Consider the following 18,494-nt stretch of genomic DNA (forward strand, 5'->3'; position numbering starts at 1 on the left):
AAAACTGCTTTAATATTTCTTCAAGGATTACAATTACAATATGAGTTTAGTTCAGCCTTGGGTGTGTGTGTGTGTGTGTGTGTGTGTGAGAGAGAGACACCAACCAACCAGCAGCAGGGGGTGTGTCCGGGTCTCAGTGTCTGATATAAATACACTTTGTCCCGCTGCAGTGTGTCTTCACACCAGCAGCAGCTCCGTCCACAAGGTTAAAAACACACAATGGCAGAGCCAAAGAAGATCTGTGTGATCGGCTCTGGTAATTGGTGAGTGAAGGACTTTCAATGCGGATCAATTCACTCTGATGCACTTTGTGTGAAAGTTGGTTTTTTTTTTTAAATAGAGCAGCTTGTAAGTTTACACTCGTAACGCTATTGTTGTCTGGATTGTGTGTTTGTGTGCGAGTGCTGACCTCAAGTTACGCAAACTTGACAGCAGAACAATGAGGTGGACAAACTGCAGGGAGGGATTTTCGCTTTGCAGACACCGACCTTCGTGACCTTTATCGCTTCGACACTCCGATTCTTTATTGAAGATTCAACAGACTTTGTGTGTTGAATCTTAAGTTCAGTCAGTGCAGGACAAAGTATGCAGACAGTCAAAAACTACACATACTTAAAGGAGCAATACCACAATGTACCACTACAAGTCAAATACTCATGTAGTAAAGTGGCTCTTTTTACAATGTATGTGAAAGTTTAATCTACAACAATGAATTGTGTGCTATGAAGTATGAATGTAAAGGACACGAATGAGCTGTGAGGCGTTAAAGGTAATAATGATGATATGTAATCTCGCCCAGCTGCCTGTTATGAAATGAGACACTACCCAAAATAATGGTCCTCTGTCCTCGAGGAGTCAAAATCGAGACTCAACATAAGACAACTGTTTCGCCACTGATTGTTCTACTATCATGAAATCTGATTGAAAAGACACGTGACCTTTCTCCGGGTATCACCGAGCCCCCCCAGCTGCTGTCTCTGAAGCCACGTGGTGTCTCCGCGTCCACAGGGGCTCGGCCATCGCCAAGATCGTGGGCGCCAACGCAGCCAAGTACGACAAGTTCGACACCACGGTGAACATGTGGGTGTTCGAGGAGACGGTGAACGGACGCAAACTCACAGAAATGATCAACACGGATCACGAAAACGTGAAATACCTGCCGGGCCACAAGCTGCCCCCCAACGTGGTGAGCGTGGACCCCGTCTTCGGCGGCTTGTTGTTGTTGTTGTTGATGATGTGGCGCTGACGGAGGTCCCCTCCTCGTTTCCTCTCGCCTCGTCAGCTGGCCGTTCCGGACCTGGCGGAGTCCGTGAAGGGAGCCGACATCCTGATCTTCGTGGTGCCTCACCAGTTCATTGTGAGGGTGTGTGACACCATCAAAGACCACATCAAGAAGGATGCTGTCGGGATGTCCCTCATTAAGGTCACGTTCCTTCTTGCCTTTTGGGTTCATTCAGGGTCCCCACATGCACTTAAAAGGTAACGTGTGCGTGCTTTGTGGTCTGCTCCAGGGTGTGGATGCGAGTCCAGAAGGTCTGAAGCTGATCTCCGCGGTCATCCGAGAGAAGCTGGGCATCACTGTGACCGTCCTCATGGGGGCCAACATCGCCAACGAGGTCGCTGAGGAGAAGTTCTGTGAAACAACAATCGGTACGCGTGGTAGATCACATCTGTCGATTATTCCAAACTTGTTTTAAATGACTGGATGCGTTTTGATGTGTTAAATACTAACCGTGGAGACCGGCCTAATGGGATCATTGTTGTGCGCAGGGTGCAAAGACAAAGCTTTGGGGCCCATGCTGAAGGACCTGATGCAGACCAACAACTTCCGTGTGACGGTGGTGGAGGAGTCCGACGTGGTGGAGATCTGTGGGGCCCTCAAGGTCGGCTCTTCTCCTCCTTCAGAAACACAGATAACGCGTTGATTTTCTCCAACGCGTGAGAAGTAAAGTCTGCTTAAACTGAACAAGAAAACAACAAAGATGGACAAATGATTCCAGGCTTTTTACTATTCCTCCATAACTACTTTTCCACGGTCCTTGGTGCAGGGTGTCTTCTGATTGGACAACACAAACCTCTCTGATGTGTATTAAATAGGGCTGTTAATAGATTATAACTAATTAATCGCACATTTGGAAATTCATTAATCTTGATTAATGAATGTTGTTGTTGTTGCTAAATCTTACAAGTAATGAGTAATCACTTTATAAAGCGTGTATTTTATACACTGATTAATTTAAAACTTAATTATGAATGTTATTTTTAAACACAAAACTACACACATTTGATCATCAGAAGCAGAATTCCAATGGATGGAACATGTTTAACATGTTGAACTACGACTCTTCCTGCTGTCCTCCTGCACTTTGCTCTCATCTCTCCATCACTTAACGGCCAACAATGTCCCCACATTTAGCAGGACGTTTTCAAACCACTGTCCTTTAGGGACACAGCGGTGTCCTCTGCAGACTGTGTGTCGCGCCGGGTAACGATACATAGCAGTTAGCTTAGCCTAGCCGCGAGCGTAGCAGCTAGCTTAGCATACTTGTGCTTTAAATGGTCCGTTTGCCACTCACCCTCCTTCTGTTGGACACGTGGAGTCTGTCTTTCTCCGCTGGACGTCGCCTCGTCGTTTGTTTTGTAACTGACTGCGTCTACTTGGTTTACGGAAGTAAACCGAACGTTAACTACGTTAAATTATTTTGTTGCATTAATCTGTGTCACATTGATTGCATAGATTAACGCGTTTAATCGTGTTTAAGGGTTAGTATTAAAGCTCCTATTTGGACCAAGAAGCTTTGTCAGATCATCCCGGATCAATGTGTCCTCGTGCAACACGTTAAACCCCCCAAAATACCACGTAGAATCATGAAAACAAATAAATGACCTCCTTGGAGGCGCCGCTGTCTTGGCGACTCGATAACAGCGGCCTTTCCTCTCCTGCAGAACATCGTGGCGGTGGGAGCGGGCTTCTGCGACGGGCTCGGCTTCGGCGACAACACCAAGGCGGCGGTGATCCGCCTCGGCCTGATGGAGATGATCGCCTTCGCCAGGTTCTTCTGCACGGACTGCCAGGTCTGCCCCGCCACCTTCCTGGAGAGCTGCGGCATCGCGGACCTCATCACCACCTGCTACGGCGGCCGCAACCGCAAGGTCGGCGAGGCCTTCGCCAAAACAGGCAAAGTACGGAGAGAGCGATGTTTGTCCCCCGTCCGGGGAACGTAGAGCACGAGGACCGCCGCCAACGCCTCTTTGTTTCAGAGCATCGAGCAGTTAGAGAAGGAGATGCTGAACGGCCAGAAGCTTCAAGGTCCGGCGACCGCGTCCGAGGTCCATCTCATCCTCCAGCACAAAAACATGGTGGACAAGTGGGTTTGTCTTCTGCTTGTGTGAGTGGTACCATCTGCTCACCACAAGTTCCTCTTTTATCGCTCCATTGGTTGTCTTCTCCTCTCCAGGTTCCCACTCTTCACTGCCGTTCACCGGATCTGCCTCGACGGACACTCGGTCACAGATTTCATCCGGTGTTTGCAGAACCACCCGGAGCACATGTGAGGGACCAGCAGACCGTGGAGCTTTTTACGTTCTGCCCTTCGTGACAAAACCCACCGACGCGATGCGTTTGGATCAGAAACACACGCCGCAAAGTGTCTTAAAAGTTTGTTCCAGTTTACCCTCTTTTATGGAACTACTTGGTAAAAAGCAAACCCTGAAGGAAGCTCCAACTTGTGTTGTTTCTGTTCTTTCTGCATTCAGGATGAATTCATGAATAAATCATTGAGCTCAGTGACTTTTTGGTGTTTGATGCTTTGCGTCCAACTCGCCGCTGTCTCCCTGCAGGACCGAATCTCTGCAGCAGCCTTGCAGTAACCGGAGCTCGGCCACTTCTTCACCTTTACCATTTCCTACAGAAGCTCACGCCTCGGTCCTCATGAGCCCTCATTGACCTACCAGTTGATTCATTCACACAACATCTCTGCTGGACGTCTCCTCCATGATTGGTGCCTGTAAGTCACTGTGGATCCGAGTTTCAGCTGAAGGCAGAACGAGAGACAGCAGGCAGCGGTGACCCACGTGTTCTTTCATCCCACAAATCGGTGCTTTTTTATCATTATTTCTTGCCTGTTCTGTTGTAGACCATGAAGTTACCTCATTGGATTCCCCTGCATAGTTTCTGAGTCAAGTGGCCTGTGAGATATCTAATAATAACACTGTCCAAAGGGGAAAATGTCCATCTATAATTAGACCCGGCGGGAAGCACTGCAGCTGCCTGCTTAACCACACGGAATAACACACCACTGCGGTTCCATCAGAAATGATGTTCCTTCAGACATAACTATTTAGTTTGTATGCCTTTAAATAAACAAGTCTTTATATCTCTAATGCTTTCCTGCAGGGTTCAATCGGGTATCTGAGCTCTAACCGATATAAAATACCATATCCTTGTATATGTATAGATGTTGAGTACCACTTTGTAGTGGTAGTACACCCAGCTGACACCTGAGGGCATCATCACATAAATCATCAAAGCTTTTCTCCCGATTCATTGGATCTACCTTTTGATTCGGCACCTTCACAGGCGGGTTACAGAGCAGAAGCTGAGCAGCTAATGCTAAAGCTGTGCAACTAATGACTTAAATGACAACGTATCGGAGGCCAGTGGAGCTCCAGCAGGAAATCCTCCGGGAGGTGTGCCATGGATGCCCCCGTCCCTCTCAGGGAGGGAGGAGAGACTTACTTCCTCCTCTTAACCAGGCGGCCAAGGTTCGTCAAGCTGGCCGCTCTCAGGCGTGCGATACAGGAAGCTGTGCTGCTGTGCCTTCAAAATAAAAACTCATGGGGTGACAAAGATGAAAAGAAACTTCGGTCTCAAGTCGCTGACACTTTCGTGGTCAAAAGCCACAGGTGTTTCCTGCCTTCAGCTCGCAAAACAACGGGCCAAACAGACGAGGCATCCCATTTTAGTCATTTGTTCCGTTTAGGTTTTACCGTTGGGAATCTTACTTTGAAAACAGAAAGCGGAAGTCCCCGGCTCCCTTCACACGGTCATCGCGGAGTGGCCCGAGGGCTCGGGGGAGGTTTCCATCAAGTTACAACCTTCATCCCTTCTCCTCCAGAAACTAAACCTAATTGAATTAACCCGCCCGGGGACCGGCTCACTGGGAAACATGGCTGCCTTTTCTGCCTGGTTCTGGAACGAGAGGTTCTGGCTCCCGCACAACGTCACCTGGGCGGATCTGGCGGACCCGGCTCCCGGGGTGGAGTACCCCAAAGCTGGACATCTGCTCGCCGCCTTCCCGCTGGCTTTGGCCATTTTCTTCGTGAGGATACTGTTCGAGAGGTTCGTACTCGTCGCTCATGTCGCTTTTCTTTAGTTATTTGAACGTGAGGGAGACGTTTCCTTAAACTCCCGCTACGCGAAGTGATGGTGAGCCGACCTTCAAATTCGTTTAGTCAAACTAGCGCCGTTTCCCAATTCGAACTCGAACCTTTCTCCTCAAATACGGATCAAATGGACCAACGTCGTCGTCTCACCTCCTTCTGAAGACCACGACGCGTCAGAACTTTCCTCTGAGCACCGAGCGCGTGACACCGTTACAACCGAAGCTCGCCATCGACGCGACACCGGAACCAGTGTGCTGACCCTTGACCTCTATCCGGTCCGTGAAACTACGGCCAGCGCACCGTCACGTGCCGTGCCGGTCAACAGTTTGGACCTACTTTCTCAGTAGTTGGGTCAGGTATCCATCCACCCTGTGCAGAGGTAGAGCCATGTGTGTCATGGCTTTGTACAGCACACACACACACACACACACACACACACACACACACACACACACACACACACACACACACACACACACGTGCACCTTGGTTTAATTACATCACCTGCATGTCTAAAGCAGAGAGGTCCTACAGACGTTTCTTTGGCAAACGGAAGCCATTGTGTAATTAATTAGTTGTTGCCACACCGAAGGGAAGTGGGTCGATATTTCAGGGTTTTGTAAGCATCGATGACGTCACAAACACGGCAAATGTATTTGTCGGATTCCTCAATGACGTCACAATTCTTCGCCCCAAAACCATTTCTTTCTGGCTGTCGCTTCAAACGGCTTCATTCTTTTCTTTGTTTGATGGACGCGTGTCCAAGTGGTGACTCATGAGGAGCATCGCAGGTGTCCACGGTGTCTCTGCGTGTCTCTGAGGTCCACCGCCCGTCCCTCTCTGCGCAGAGCTGTCCACCAGGAGAGGACGGTCCACAGTGATGTCATCAGAGAGCGTAAACCCTCTGACTCAGGTCGCTCATTTATTTATTCATCACACATGGACACGTTGCACCATTCCTACTTTCTGCAGAGGCTGCACTTTGTTGATTGATCTCACACACACACACACTCTCACAGACACACACACTCATACTTGCAATCATTGCATAGTGATTTCTGGAAGCTTCTCTGATCACAGGCGTCATTTAGAAAAACAAAAAAACTAATTGTTTGGACAAATTTGAACCCAAACAAGTCTCTGCTCTTTTTTTTCTTTTTTTCCATGAATATTTTTCCTAAACACTTCCACGGTTTTCCTTTTTATTTCACCCAAAACAAACGTCAAAGTGAAAGTAAAGTTCTTCCATCACCTCCCTTTTAAATATTTGAATCTCAACTTTCACTAACGTCAAAGACAAAGACGTTTGTTCTGTTGAAGCTGCAGAACCTGCTCGTACATTTATTAACTGAAGCTCTATCTGTGTCATCAGCTGTCGGTCGTGACGTCCTCCTTCATTCCTTTCTGCCTCCTTCCTCAGTGCAGCTTATCAACGTCTTCTGTTGTGTCCCCTTTTGTCTCCGCACATGTTTGTCTTTTGTCCCTCAGAGTCACATTCCCACACGCTCAGAGGCGTCTGCTGGATTCCTCTCCACCAGATGAACTCTTCTAGAACCCTCTGGGACCAAGCGAGTGAGGGCCGACCCCCCCCCCCCCCCCCCCCCTCTGCTCAGCCTTCTGCTGATTTCCCACACATTATGAGCTGGTGCCCCCCCCCCCCCGCCGAGGGGAAAGCTTACGCCCCCTGGCGTGGTTCCGCCCACACGGTTGCTTGGTAACAGGCGGTCGGGATGCTGTTTTTCTTTCGTCTTCCCAGGGGGGGCCACGCCGATTGGCCCCCAAAGGGTTTGCAGGGGTTTACATCCGTGTGCTGGAAAAAATCAAAACGTGAAACCCTAACCCTTTCTGCTTGTTGGAGAGTTTCTCTGTTTGCAGCCCAGCGTTTTACTTTAGATTCAATCATATGTTTCACTTAAATCCACCTGATGATCCGATGAGGAATGTGGTTGTTGTTAACAAATGTTAACTTTAGCTGCTTCCTGAAGTCGATGAAGCGGTTTTACATTGTGCTTTGTTTGTGGATCAGCGGCACGTGTTTGACCTTTTATCCTCTTGATGGATGTGATTGTGTTACGGAGCACAAAGAGCCTTTGTTGCTGCAGTGCAGCCCTTCCTCGTGTGTCACTGAGACCCAAAGCCCCTCCCACAGCACTAAATAATAAGTACCATCCATCGCTTTTCACCTGTGCCACAGGTTTATTGCCAGTCCCTGCGCCCGCTGTCTCCACATCCAGCCCAGCGTGGGACGCAGAGCTCCGCCCCACGCCGTGCTGGAGAAGGTGTTCACCTCCATCACCAAGGTGCAGTCGCTTCCCCCCCGACAGAGCAGCGTATCAGGTCCCATCGTCTGTGGCTGCAGGGTTAACGACACACACACACATCAACGCACGCCATTAACAAGCCGCATATCTGAGACGTCCTATGAAACACGAGCTGAGTGTAGACTAAACTGATGTGTGATTAAGTGGAGTCTAGAACCCAGACAATAAAACATTTATCAAGTGTTAGTTAATAATTGAATCATCATGATGGGTTTCAGCCTGGAGGAAGCAAACAGGAGACCAAACGGCTTCTTCCTCCACATGAGACGCTTTAAAGCACATCATTGCATCATGCTTTCATGTGTGAGTATAATCGTTTTCATGCACAGGATCCGGACTCTCGGCGTCTGGTCGGCTTGTCCAAGCAGCTGGACTGGGAGGTGAGGAAGGTCCAGCGTTGGTTCCGACAGCGCAGGAACCAGGACAAACCCAGCATGCACACCAAGTTCTGCGAGAGCATGTATGTGAATCCCTGCTGCTGCACCCATGAAGCTCTGTGCACACGGTGCAGGATTCTAAGGAATCCGGTTCTAGTAGAATCAGGATGGTGGCAGATGAGGGAGAGCAGACCTCACCGTGGATTATATTTCATGTGCTCATTCTCTCTGGAACCAGAACATAATCCCTTCTTCTTTACTTGTAGGTGGAGGTTTACGTTTTATTTGGGCATATTTACCTATGGCTTCCGGTTTCTGTGGCAGGTGAGCACATCAGATCAAGTTTGGATTCAGTATGAACTGGGGGGGGGGGGGGGGGGGGGCTCTGCTGTGGCATCGTTTGTTCCTTCATTTGTGATATTTCTAACATGAAGTGAGGTGCTGTGCTTCTTGTTTCAGTGTCCTTGGATGTGGGACACACGACTTTGCTGGTATGGTTATCCTCATCAGGTATGATGCTCTTCTAACTGTTGTCTAATAACCAGGACAGAAAGACCCCGTGCCTTCTAGTGTGACAAGTCTAATCACTAATTCATTGTCTTCTTAAATATAAACGGGTACCAATGGATCATTTTCTGCCTGGTACCATTTCCTTCATTTTCTCACATCGATTCAGGAGATTTAAACTCTGCTTTGTTGATGGACTTTGGTGGTTGTGACATTCAGTCCATCAGCATCACTCATTAAACACCTTTGTACAATCAATACAATTCTTATTTCCGTCTGTCTCTTGAGGTCATGACCCCGGGTCTTTACTGCTACTACGTGACAGAACTGGCGTTCTACTGGTCCCTCATGTTCTCCCAATTCACCGACATCAAGAGGAAGGTGGGCACCTCCGTCTGTGTAAACCGCTCTGTTCTGATCTGAGGCTCCTCACGGAAGAGCCTTTTGGTTTGGGAAGGTCACATGGTTGGGGGGGGGGCTAAGCTGGTGCTGCTCCCTCTGTGCAGGCTTTTTATTGTCATGTGACCGACGGGCCTCTGACTCGAATGACACAGATTCCTGTGATTGCAGCGCAGTAGAGCAGCAGTTAGTGATGTTCAAGATGTCAGATAACATCTGGAATGTGAAGCAGGTGTAGAAGGCCAACGCCTTTTTGTTTAAATTAAGCGTGCGGCGCCTTGTCTGATTTCACCTGGTGTGTAACAGGTAGAATGTGCATGGTGTGATGATCACATGAGGCCAACACAGATCGCTTCACGAGATCTGTGTTTGTCGAGCTGCACATTCCTCAACGTCTCTCTTTACTCGGCTCGGGTTCCTTGTGAAAACAAACAATGGCGACTGGTACCAACGCACAGAAGTCAACGGGGTTCTTCTGGTTTAAGGCCCTTTAAGTCTGAGCATGATGCGCTTCACTGGATTCACAAACACTCAAAGGTTTCAACTACAAACACTTCAAGTGTTTAACCTCAGGCGCCAGGTGCCAAGGGCACAGAGCCCCCCCCCCCCCCCCCCCCGTCTGCAGTGTCCACGTGTCGTGTATTGATGTTTTTATACTGTTTCCTTGTGATGCTTCTCTTGGATCTGAGTTTCCATCTAAATTCTGCATCCAGACACTTAAAGCTACACAGCTGATCACACACATCACATTAAGGTCCACTTCCTATAGCTGTAGGTCTCCCCCCCCCCCCCCCCCCCCCACACACACACACCCCCCTCGGGTCCAAGGTAACAGGTAGACATGTACGTGTGTGCTAACCCCCCCTCTCTTCTTTGATTTCAGGACTTCCTGATAATGTTCATCCATCACCTGGCGACAGTCAGCCTGATCAGCTTTTCTTACGTCAACAACATGGCGCGAGTAGGGAGCCTCGTGATGTGCGTCCACGACGCCTCGGACTTCCTGCTGGAGGTAACGAACTACAAGTCAAACATCTGTATGGACACAACATGTAACCGATCCTCCCCTGGTTCTAAGAGAAGGTTTCTCTAATGTCGACTTATAATGTGAAAAGAGAGCAGTTTTTTTATATTCATCATGAGCAGAAGTTACTGCTTACAAGCTGATACTTAAAATAGGAACATGTGACTGATGCTTTTACATTTAGCCTCACGTTGCTTCTGGTTTCTGAAACAATGGAGATGAATGGAGATTATTATTTCCTGTCACTCTCACCTGGCTGACACCTGAAGGGATTACTGGTATTTACCCTGAAATGAAATAAGTAAAAGAAAAGATTCTCTACATTAAACCTCTGAACTGTTTGTTTTTTTTGTTTTGCAACAGGCAGGAAAACTGGCCAATTACGCCAAGTACCAGCGCCTGTGTGACCTCCTCTTCATCGTGTTTAGTGCCGCATTCTTCATCACCAGGCTAGTTATATATCCAGTGTGGTGAGTTCTCAGCCTGAGGGTTAATATCCTACAACTACTCTGCCGTTACATTAATGAGGAATAATCCAGCCTCTCTGAGCCGTCTGCACAGAAAACACTGTAATCCCACATAAACTCTCGAAGCTGCATAACATTTAGACTTTTATTAACAAGTATTTTTAGCATTGATTGACTGAATGCAGGCCGGATGCTGCACAGATGGTTCTGTGAATGAAGTCCTTCCAGCTGTTAGAACGTGGTTCTTTAGACCCAAAGCGTCGTTCATTGTCGTTAGCGAGCTAATGTTAAGTTGAACACCTCAAACATTACATTGAAACGTGTTCTCCCTTGGTTCTTCACTGGTGTTGGTTCTCCTTGTGGAGATCTGTCGCCGTAACCAGTGACACAAGCTGCACTTTGCTGAGGCGCCATGGCGCTGCCCTTTAGGGAGGAACCTGTGATCATCATGCTGGTCCTCCAGAGACAGACGGACGGCGAGGAGTCATAGAGCAGCGTAACCCGAGCCGCTGTATTCAGTGTCTCGGGGGGGATGGCACTCACGTTGGCTTTGGTTACCTGTGCTGGGGGAGGAGGTCCCGTCGATGACCTTCTGTCGCCCCCTCGCTGAGCTGCCGCTGTACTTTAGTGACTCTGAGGGTCGATGATGAAACCTCCACACATATCTGTCTTGTGGTTCCACAGGGTCCTGAACTCCACCATCTTTGAGAGCTGGGCCATAGTCGGCCCGTACCCGTCCTGGTGGCTCTTCAACTCCTTGCTGCTGGTCCTCCAGCTGCTGCACATCTTCTGGTTCTACCTCATAGCCCGTATAGCGGCCAAAGCTATGCTGCGGGGCAAGGTGGGTCACCGCTGAGACGCCGTACTGAGACCTACTGCAAAGTAGAAACAAGTTACATCATTAGATTCTCATCTAAACCTGGAAAGGTGGATTTTGTTGACATTTTTCCTTTAGTAGTTGAGGCGGCAGACCGGTTAAAAATCCTTTTCCATGCAGCCGCACTGTAATGACCTCCTGACCTCACATTGAAGCTCGCTCTGAACCTGCAAATACCTTCTGGTCAGTGGTCTGCTGAGAACACCCTTAGCCTCCCTTTGGTGTGGTTTCCTTCCATGAAGTATAAAGCAGCTCAAACTCCATCCAAAGGAGGGTAAACAAACACAAATCACATGATTCAGAACAGAAAGTTCCAACATCCTCGATGTGGGAGGCTGTCTGTCTGCTCCTTTAGGCCACGCCCCCCTCCGTGATTCCTGTCACTCATCTGGTCTTTGTAACCACGCATCCTTTGGGGGGGTGAAATATATTTTCTCCTTTTATGAACCCTGTCAATGGATCGGCCTCTTGTTGCGTCTTATTTATTTTCCTCCTAATTCCTAAATAATTAAAACACTTGTGTGATGGTTACCTACCACTTGTTCCTCAGTCAGTTGAGAGCAAAGAAAGTGATGAGGAGGTCGACTAATGGAGGATTTGAGGTTTTTCAGAGAGTAACTCGATAAAAACAAATAAAACGAGTAGCTTGATAAAAGATGTGAATTCATGAAGTCCTCGAAACTATGTTTGAAATGTTCATATATAAATATAGAATTGTAGGCAATGCAATACTTATGGGGAAGGGTATTCATTTGGACCCCCCCCATGTCTAAACCATGGTTACGCCTTTGGTCCCGTCTCCAGATTCAGTTCAGCTGCAGCAGGTTTAAAGCTTAAAGCTTTTTACATGCAGAACAAGGAAGAGATGAATTATTATAATGAATGTGGTAATAATGTCAGGTATGACTGAATCAAACCACTGCCAGTTATCTCTACAGCAACATGAATATGCATCTTTAAATATTTGTTATCTTAAGTATGTTGTTTCTTTACTCATTTGAATTTGTGCTTTTGGTAAATTTGTATTTAAAAAATATAATTCTCATGATCCCCTTACCTCCAATCAGGAGAAATATGTAAGTTACACTGTGGTCCAGTTACAAGTTGAGTCTTCCCTCAAATCCTATAAAACAGTTTAAATGGTTCAGGCAACTAAAAGGTCACAACAGGTCATGTGCCAAAAAAAGATGAGCTTCACAAATCCCCCTGAAGGCCCGACGTTACTCATTTACAGAAGTATGATGAGGGTTAACTGGTTTTTAATCCCTTCCGTCCTCTCCAAGGTGAGCAAGGACGTTCGCAGCGACGTGGAGAGCAGCTCGGGGGACGAGTGCGACGCGCAGCGCCCCCCCGCCGCCTCCTCGCCGTCGCCCACGGGACAGAACGGCACCAGCTGCCACGCCGCCAAAGACGCCGGGGCGCAGGACCTCAACGGGTGGTGAAAGGAGGCAGGGAGCCCCCTGCAGGCGGTCCTTCACAACCGCTTTTGACATTCCCCTGACCTCTGAAGCACACACACACACACACACACACACACACACACTACTGACTGAGTGCACACGGAAGCACAAACTGACACCGGACTCTGCTGACATCTGCTGAGACGAGCTCCGTACTGACTTGTCCTGCACAACTCAGGACGAGAGGCGTGGAAGCTGCGATGATATGAAGCAGATGATTCTGTTCTTATTTCTTAAATGATAGGATTTATTTTGTGTCTCAATGTTCTCTCCCAGTTTTATTGGTCAGATGAACTTGGATTATTTCCATGTTACTGGTTTCTTCGCACTGGAGCACAAAGGGCAGAAAACTCTACCCTCTGGAAGTTTGTTGCAACACGGCAGGTATTAAACATTTAAATAACTGTGATTTTATCAGCTCTTAAAAGGTCACCTGCTGGGTGTATTTGTCCAGGAGTAAAAAAAAATGAAAATGAAAAGCAGCAAATGTTTCTGCCTTCTGGGATTTTTACTTTTTAACAATGTTTAGAAACTTTAACGTTTAGTTTTACAGTTTTGTTTTTTTACTTCTTCTAAGACCAAATGCCTATGAAATTGTCAGGATTGAGGGCTACGCTACGTGTCTGCTATTGCCTTCTCATTTGCCTTGTAAAAATATATTTTCCCAAATATATTGTGTTGGTGAAAGAGGCCGTTCTTGTCGTTTATGAACAATACGTCGCTTTAATGTTTAATTTAATGTTACAAACAATTACAGCAATCTTTTTTACAAAGGCGTAGCCACAAATAATAAGCTATTTGTTCATTTGCTTGGTGAAGCTTTTATCAAACATCTTCCTTGGTGGGACCCCCCCTCACAGTGGATTCCTGTCCTGAGGAGACCCAACATCTGGATTGTTTAGCGACGCACAAGAAGAACATACGGATGAGTAGAAAATGTCCACATCTCGAGGAGGCTCCTACTGCACATCTGGCCGTCAGTCTTTCATGACCTCGGGGTCCTGGTTTTCCGCTGCCAGCTTCAGCTTCTTCTGCTTCTGCACGTAGCGGTAGCCCCGCAGCGCGCACAGGTAGCCCCCGTAGGCCGTCAGCAGCATCATGGAGGCCGAAAACGCGCGGTAGCCGATGTCCGCGAGTCGCTTCCCAGTCACCATGATGAGGAAGGAACCTGGAGGAACCAGGGAGGAAAGAGAGTGAGCACCTTTAGGACCTTCAGCACCTCCACACCGCGCGGTGTGCTCAGGGTGCGTGTGTGTGTGTGTGCGTGTGTGTGTGTGTGTGCCCACAAATAACGTGTTGATCTACATTAACAAGTTTCGTCTTGTTTCGCTAACAGCACGCTAGCACTAGTTAGCTTAACTACGGGCACGCAGACTAGCACTTATTTTATTGACTTCTTAAAAGGTCACGCGTGCTTGAAAAATACTGGAATCTGGTCTTACCTTTTTTTATTTTACCAAGCGGTGAGAAACACAGGTGAGCGCGGTTGTCCTCAATGTCAGCACGCAGACGTCAGTAGTTAAAACGTAAGTAAAAGGTGAACATTTCGTAAGGTACGGAAAGCCAGACGGGTCCTTTCTTCTTCTCCTAAAGCTGCGAGTTAAAGATCCAGAGGGACACCTGCTGGCCGGAGGACTTCAGGAGCCTTCTCAATCCTGATGGGGTTTGTTTTGTTCTTGATACTTTTAATCAATTATTTATTATTATTCAATCTATATTTTTACGTTTAAGTTTTTATCTAACTATTACTGGTCTTATGGATTTTTTATGAACAACTAGAATATTACTTTTTGTTAAATGTTGTACTATTAAATAGCCTTGACATCCGGTGCTGTGACTTTCTATGACATATTCAATGACTATTTTATAAATATATTAACTGGACTGGACCTAATCTACTGTGTCATGTTTTGTAAAATGTCATAGTATATTCTGTCAAAAATATGGCTTAGTGTCATATATTGTAAAATGATAGTTTAGTATGGTATATATGTATACATTTGATGCCTTCAGTAGTTACCCCGCTTACTAAATACTCCAAAAAGTACAGTGGACGCAATACGAGCTTTACTGTTTTTTTTTCCTGTCAGTTGACTATACCTGTAAAAACCAAAATACGTTAAATCCAACAAAACTAACACGGAACAAAACTACCCCTCTCCGCCTTCAAAGCTCGTGTTTCCACCCGGGTGTATTTTGGAGGCGCACACGTTACGATGGCTACGTGCTCGACGAGTAGCGCAGCTGACGATGAAACAACGGAACCAGGAGCAGCTCCTTACGGCAACTTCATAAACTATTACACCTTCAACCCCCCGGAGAACCGCCTGAGCCTCGTTCCCGCCACTTTGCTGCGGGATCTGACGTTCAGCGACGCACACCGCGGCACTTTGATCCTGGACGTGGGCTGTAACTCCGGAGTAAGCCGCGTCTCCGCTTTAGATGCTTCTGTAAATGTGTTTTTGACGACATTTTACACGCGGTGTTTAACTCCTTATGAGTTTATTAGCGAAACGCTGAAGTCCGCAATACGCAACTAAAGGTTTCTCATGATGTATAAATATGAATAAAAGATGCCGGACTGTGTAAAGTAGATCAAATCAGACTTTTAGTTGCTGCATTAGTGACGCTGACTCAAATGTGCACATCGCCAATTCTGGTGCCATTCTGCATAATCTTACCTCTGCTGTTTGTGTACATTTAAAGATAAAACTTATGTACCGTTACTTCACATTTTGAATGCAAGGTCGTCTTCGTTTGCCATGGATAGATTTGCAGGTGAAGCATACGACTAGATTTGAATTAAAGTTCCTACCCGATCATATAACGAGTGGTTTGTTGTCCTTCCTCCCAGGAGCTGAGCGTAGCCTTTTACAAGCATCTGGTTCCGGAGCCCGATGAGAGGAAAGTCCACCTGCTGGGCTTCGACCTGGATCAGGTCCTCATCCAGAGGGCTCAGCAGAACAACCCTCTGCCCGACAACATCTCCTTCATCCCCCTGGACGTCACCAAGGACACCCGCCAGCTGCAGGACCACCTCGACCGGCACGGCTGCCCCCGCTTCCACCTGTGCTTGTGCCTGGCCGTCACCATGTGGGTCCACCTGAACCACGGCGACGGCGGCCTGCTGCAGCTGCTCTCCCGCCTGGCCTCCATCAGCCAGCACCTCCTGCTGGAGGCGCAGCCCTGGAAGTGCTACCGCTCCGCAGCCCGGCGGCTGAGGAAGCTGGGCCGCTCCGACTTCGACCACTTCAAGAGCCTGAGGATCCGGGGGGACGTGGCGGAGCGGGCCAGGGAGCACCTGGAGACACAATGTGGCATGGAGCTCGTCCAGAGCTTCGGCAGCACCACCTGGGACCGCAAGCTGCTGCTGTTCAAGAGGAGCCAGGACTGAGGGAGAGCTTTCTGCTGCTGGCCCGTGATGAGGGAGAACTAAGACCTCAGCGTGGGGAGCGGTTCAGATGATGCGCATCCCCTGCATGTGACCCTGTGTTATATTAAGTAACTGTTGAATGGCAAAAAGCTGGTTCCAATTGTACAAATGCATCTTTGGAGTTTTGTTTTCTTGGCCGGATGAAGGTAAACAGATTGAAGATGCTACCTTCAACTCAACAATCTAGAAGAATGAGTCAATTCACAGAGCTGGAGCCTTCAAATATCTTGTTTATGAATCATTTCTAAACAGCTCTGCTCTGGTGATGACAAAAAAAAGAAAAGCAGCAAAACCTCAACACCTTTACTTAAATTATTTCACCAGTTAAGAAAAAGACAAGTGAACATTTAGAAAGTTTCTGGATAAAACCCTAAAAGTTATTTAAAATAAATTAAACAAACAGTGACACTGTGAATCATGGTGAGTTCTGGTGTCTTTAGTGGAATCAAAGCTGACCTTCCTGATCCACATTTGGGATTTGATTCTCTCTCCTCAAGGTGCCGTGTGTCAAACGTGTTTATTTCTTCCGGGATTTATTCTCCACTCAGCTGAGGAGGACCGTCAGACTGGTTTAGCTCCATAGGGGAGTCGGTATGGATCCTCTCAATTCACACGCGGGCATCAGCACACATATGTCGAAAAAAGTGAAATTAGGATCACAGCATAAAAGTAGTGAAATCAACTAGGGCTTTATTAGAAATGCCATTATATGACTTTACTTGACCTGCAATTCTATTATAACGGTATGGAACGGTTGTGGATTCCAGCCTGAGAATCTATGAGAATTGAGGTTGGATTCAAAAGCATCAACAGGTGTGTGGTGGAACAGTGCAGGGAGATAGCAGGAAGGCTGAAGTGTGGAGGATCCTCAGTTCAAACCTGCTCTCTCAGAAGGAGGGTTTGGTTGCAGTCAGGGCTTCAAACTGTAAACTTTGAAAGAGTTTTGAGGTTTAGTAAACAATCCCAAGGTCTAATATGAGAAACGGACGCAATGAGGTATGTGCTTGAATAGCACAAGGGGACAACTGAAGGGCTGCAGGCTCCAACCTGCTGTCTGAGGTTGTGGGTTCATGCGCCTTCATGCAGACATCACTTCTGCTTTGAAAGAGTTTTGAGGTTTGAGTAGCAATCTCAAGGTTAAATATGAGAAACAAAATGTAGTTTGTGCATGGTGAGTTAGTGCAGCACAAGAGCTGAGGAGCTACTGTCCTTACCCTGTAGGTTGTGGGTTCAAGCCCAGTCTTGGGTTTGAGCCTTTGGCTTTACTTCAGGTTTGAATAGCAATCTCAAGGTTAAATACAACAAACAAAGGGTTGGTTGGTGTGTGGTGAATTAGCACAGTGGAAGAGCTGCTGGCATATGCCCCTGCACTGCACTTGAAGGTTGTGGGTTCAAGCCCAGATGTGGAAATAGCATTTAAAAGAGTTTTAAAGTTTAACTCACATGCTCAAGGTTAAATAGGAAAATCAAAGTTGCCAAAATGTGACCAGGACTGGTAGTGTAGGGGTGCAAGCTAGAGCCCAGAAGCCTCTGTAAGCGCCGCCAGTGGGTTCAAATCCCGCTCCTGCCAAGTCTTGAGCGCACTGCCGCGGAGGTAGTAGTGGGGGCATTGTCCCCACTGGTTGTTTCAGAGAAGTGAACCCTAGGGGTTATGCAGAAACACAAGGCGCGTTCACTTGAGTTGTGATGGCATTGTCAAGAATGATGAAGAATCTTTTGAATGATGATGAATTGACTAAATTTGATGTTAATTGCTTTAGCCTTTTAGCACTCATTAGCCATGCTACGTAGCCTATAGGGTTCCACCTTTTTGACGGGAGAGAAGGCCGGATGAGTCAGTAAAGATGAGCAGATGTGTCTCATTCAGTGGTCACACTGACATGAAACTTATTACAGCCTCTGAGGGCATTTTTCAAGACAATCACATGTTTGTCTACTTCAGGGCATCCTGTGGACAACCTTAAACTGACAGTCTGGCACAGGGTGTAGATTTGTTTACCCTTTTTAGTGCATCCACCCTCCAATTCTCTGTTACATTCAAATTCAACTCACTTGTGCCTTTACCAATGCAGGAAGGATGAATAGCACGGTTGATCCTCCAAGATGCACCAATCCGTCTCTGGGGCAATCTCCCATTATGATTTTTTATAAATGTCAGTTACCCAAAACTAAAAAAGGATTTAGGAAGAGCCACCATGTCCCTTGAGGGTTGAACCCAGATAAGGTTTAAAGTACAGAAATTTG

At 47.3% G+C, this 18,494-nt stretch overlaps 4 protein-coding genes across 5 annotated transcripts; 3 read left to right on the top strand and 1 right to left on the bottom strand.

Annotated features, from left to right (window-relative positions):
- The first annotated feature begins 167 nt into the window (after positions 1-167).
- On the top strand, positions 168-3,791 carry LOC119229876 (glycerol-3-phosphate dehydrogenase [NAD(+)], cytoplasmic-like). 2 transcript variants are annotated; one of them, XM_037490676.2, is made up of 8 exons: positions 168-263; positions 1,009-1,186; positions 1,283-1,423; positions 1,512-1,650; positions 1,771-1,883; positions 2,947-3,183; positions 3,262-3,368; positions 3,459-3,791. In XM_037490676.2, the coding sequence occupies exons 1-8, from the start codon at positions 220-222 to the stop codon at positions 3,553-3,555; spliced, it is 1,056 nt and encodes a 351-aa protein (XP_037346573.2). In that variant the 5' UTR covers positions 168-219; the 3' UTR covers positions 3,556-3,791. The 2 variants fall into 2 exon arrangements, with proteins under 2 accessions (XP_037346573.2, XP_037346575.2); XM_037490678.2 differs by having other exon boundaries at positions 192-263; positions 930-1,186.
- Positions 3,792-5,056: 1,265 nt separating this feature from the next.
- Positions 5,057-13,504, top strand: cers5 (ceramide synthase 5). Its single transcript, XM_037490675.2, has 10 exons — positions 5,057-5,341; positions 7,580-7,685; positions 8,036-8,166; positions 8,350-8,407; positions 8,543-8,593; positions 8,879-8,971; positions 9,873-10,001; positions 10,377-10,483; positions 11,165-11,321; positions 12,641-13,504. The coding sequence occupies exons 1-10, from the start codon at positions 5,169-5,171 to the stop codon at positions 12,797-12,799; spliced, it is 1,164 nt and encodes a 387-aa protein (XP_037346572.1). The 5' UTR covers positions 5,057-5,168; the 3' UTR covers positions 12,800-13,504.
- A 7-nt stretch (positions 13,505-13,511) lies between these two features.
- On the bottom strand, positions 13,512-14,414 carry LOC119229878 (cytochrome c oxidase assembly protein COX14 homolog). The gene is made up of 2 exons (XM_037490680.2): positions 14,260-14,414; positions 13,512-13,985 (listed from the first exon to the last, which is right to left on the bottom strand). The coding sequence occupies exon 2, from the start codon at positions 13,969-13,971 to the stop codon at positions 13,795-13,797; it is 177 nt and encodes a 58-aa protein (XP_037346577.1). The 5' UTR covers positions 13,972-13,985; positions 14,260-14,414; the 3' UTR covers positions 13,512-13,794.
- Positions 14,415-14,970: 556 nt separating this feature from the next.
- Positions 14,971-16,533, top strand: LOC119229877 (pre-miRNA 5'-monophosphate methyltransferase). The gene is made up of 2 exons (XM_037490679.2): positions 14,971-15,237; positions 15,672-16,533. Exons 1-2 carry the CDS (start codon positions 15,034-15,036, stop codon positions 16,209-16,211), a joined length of 744 nt encoding a protein of 247 aa, XP_037346576.1. The 5' UTR covers positions 14,971-15,033; the 3' UTR covers positions 16,212-16,533.
- Positions 16,534-18,494: the final 1,961 nt, after the last annotated feature.

The sequence above is a fragment of the Pungitius pungitius genome, chromosome 8 (genome assembly GCF_949316345.1).
Source record: "Pungitius pungitius chromosome 8, fPunPun2.1, whole genome shotgun sequence".
Taxonomy (NCBI): Eukaryota; Metazoa; Chordata; class Actinopteri; order Perciformes; family Gasterosteidae; genus Pungitius; species Pungitius pungitius.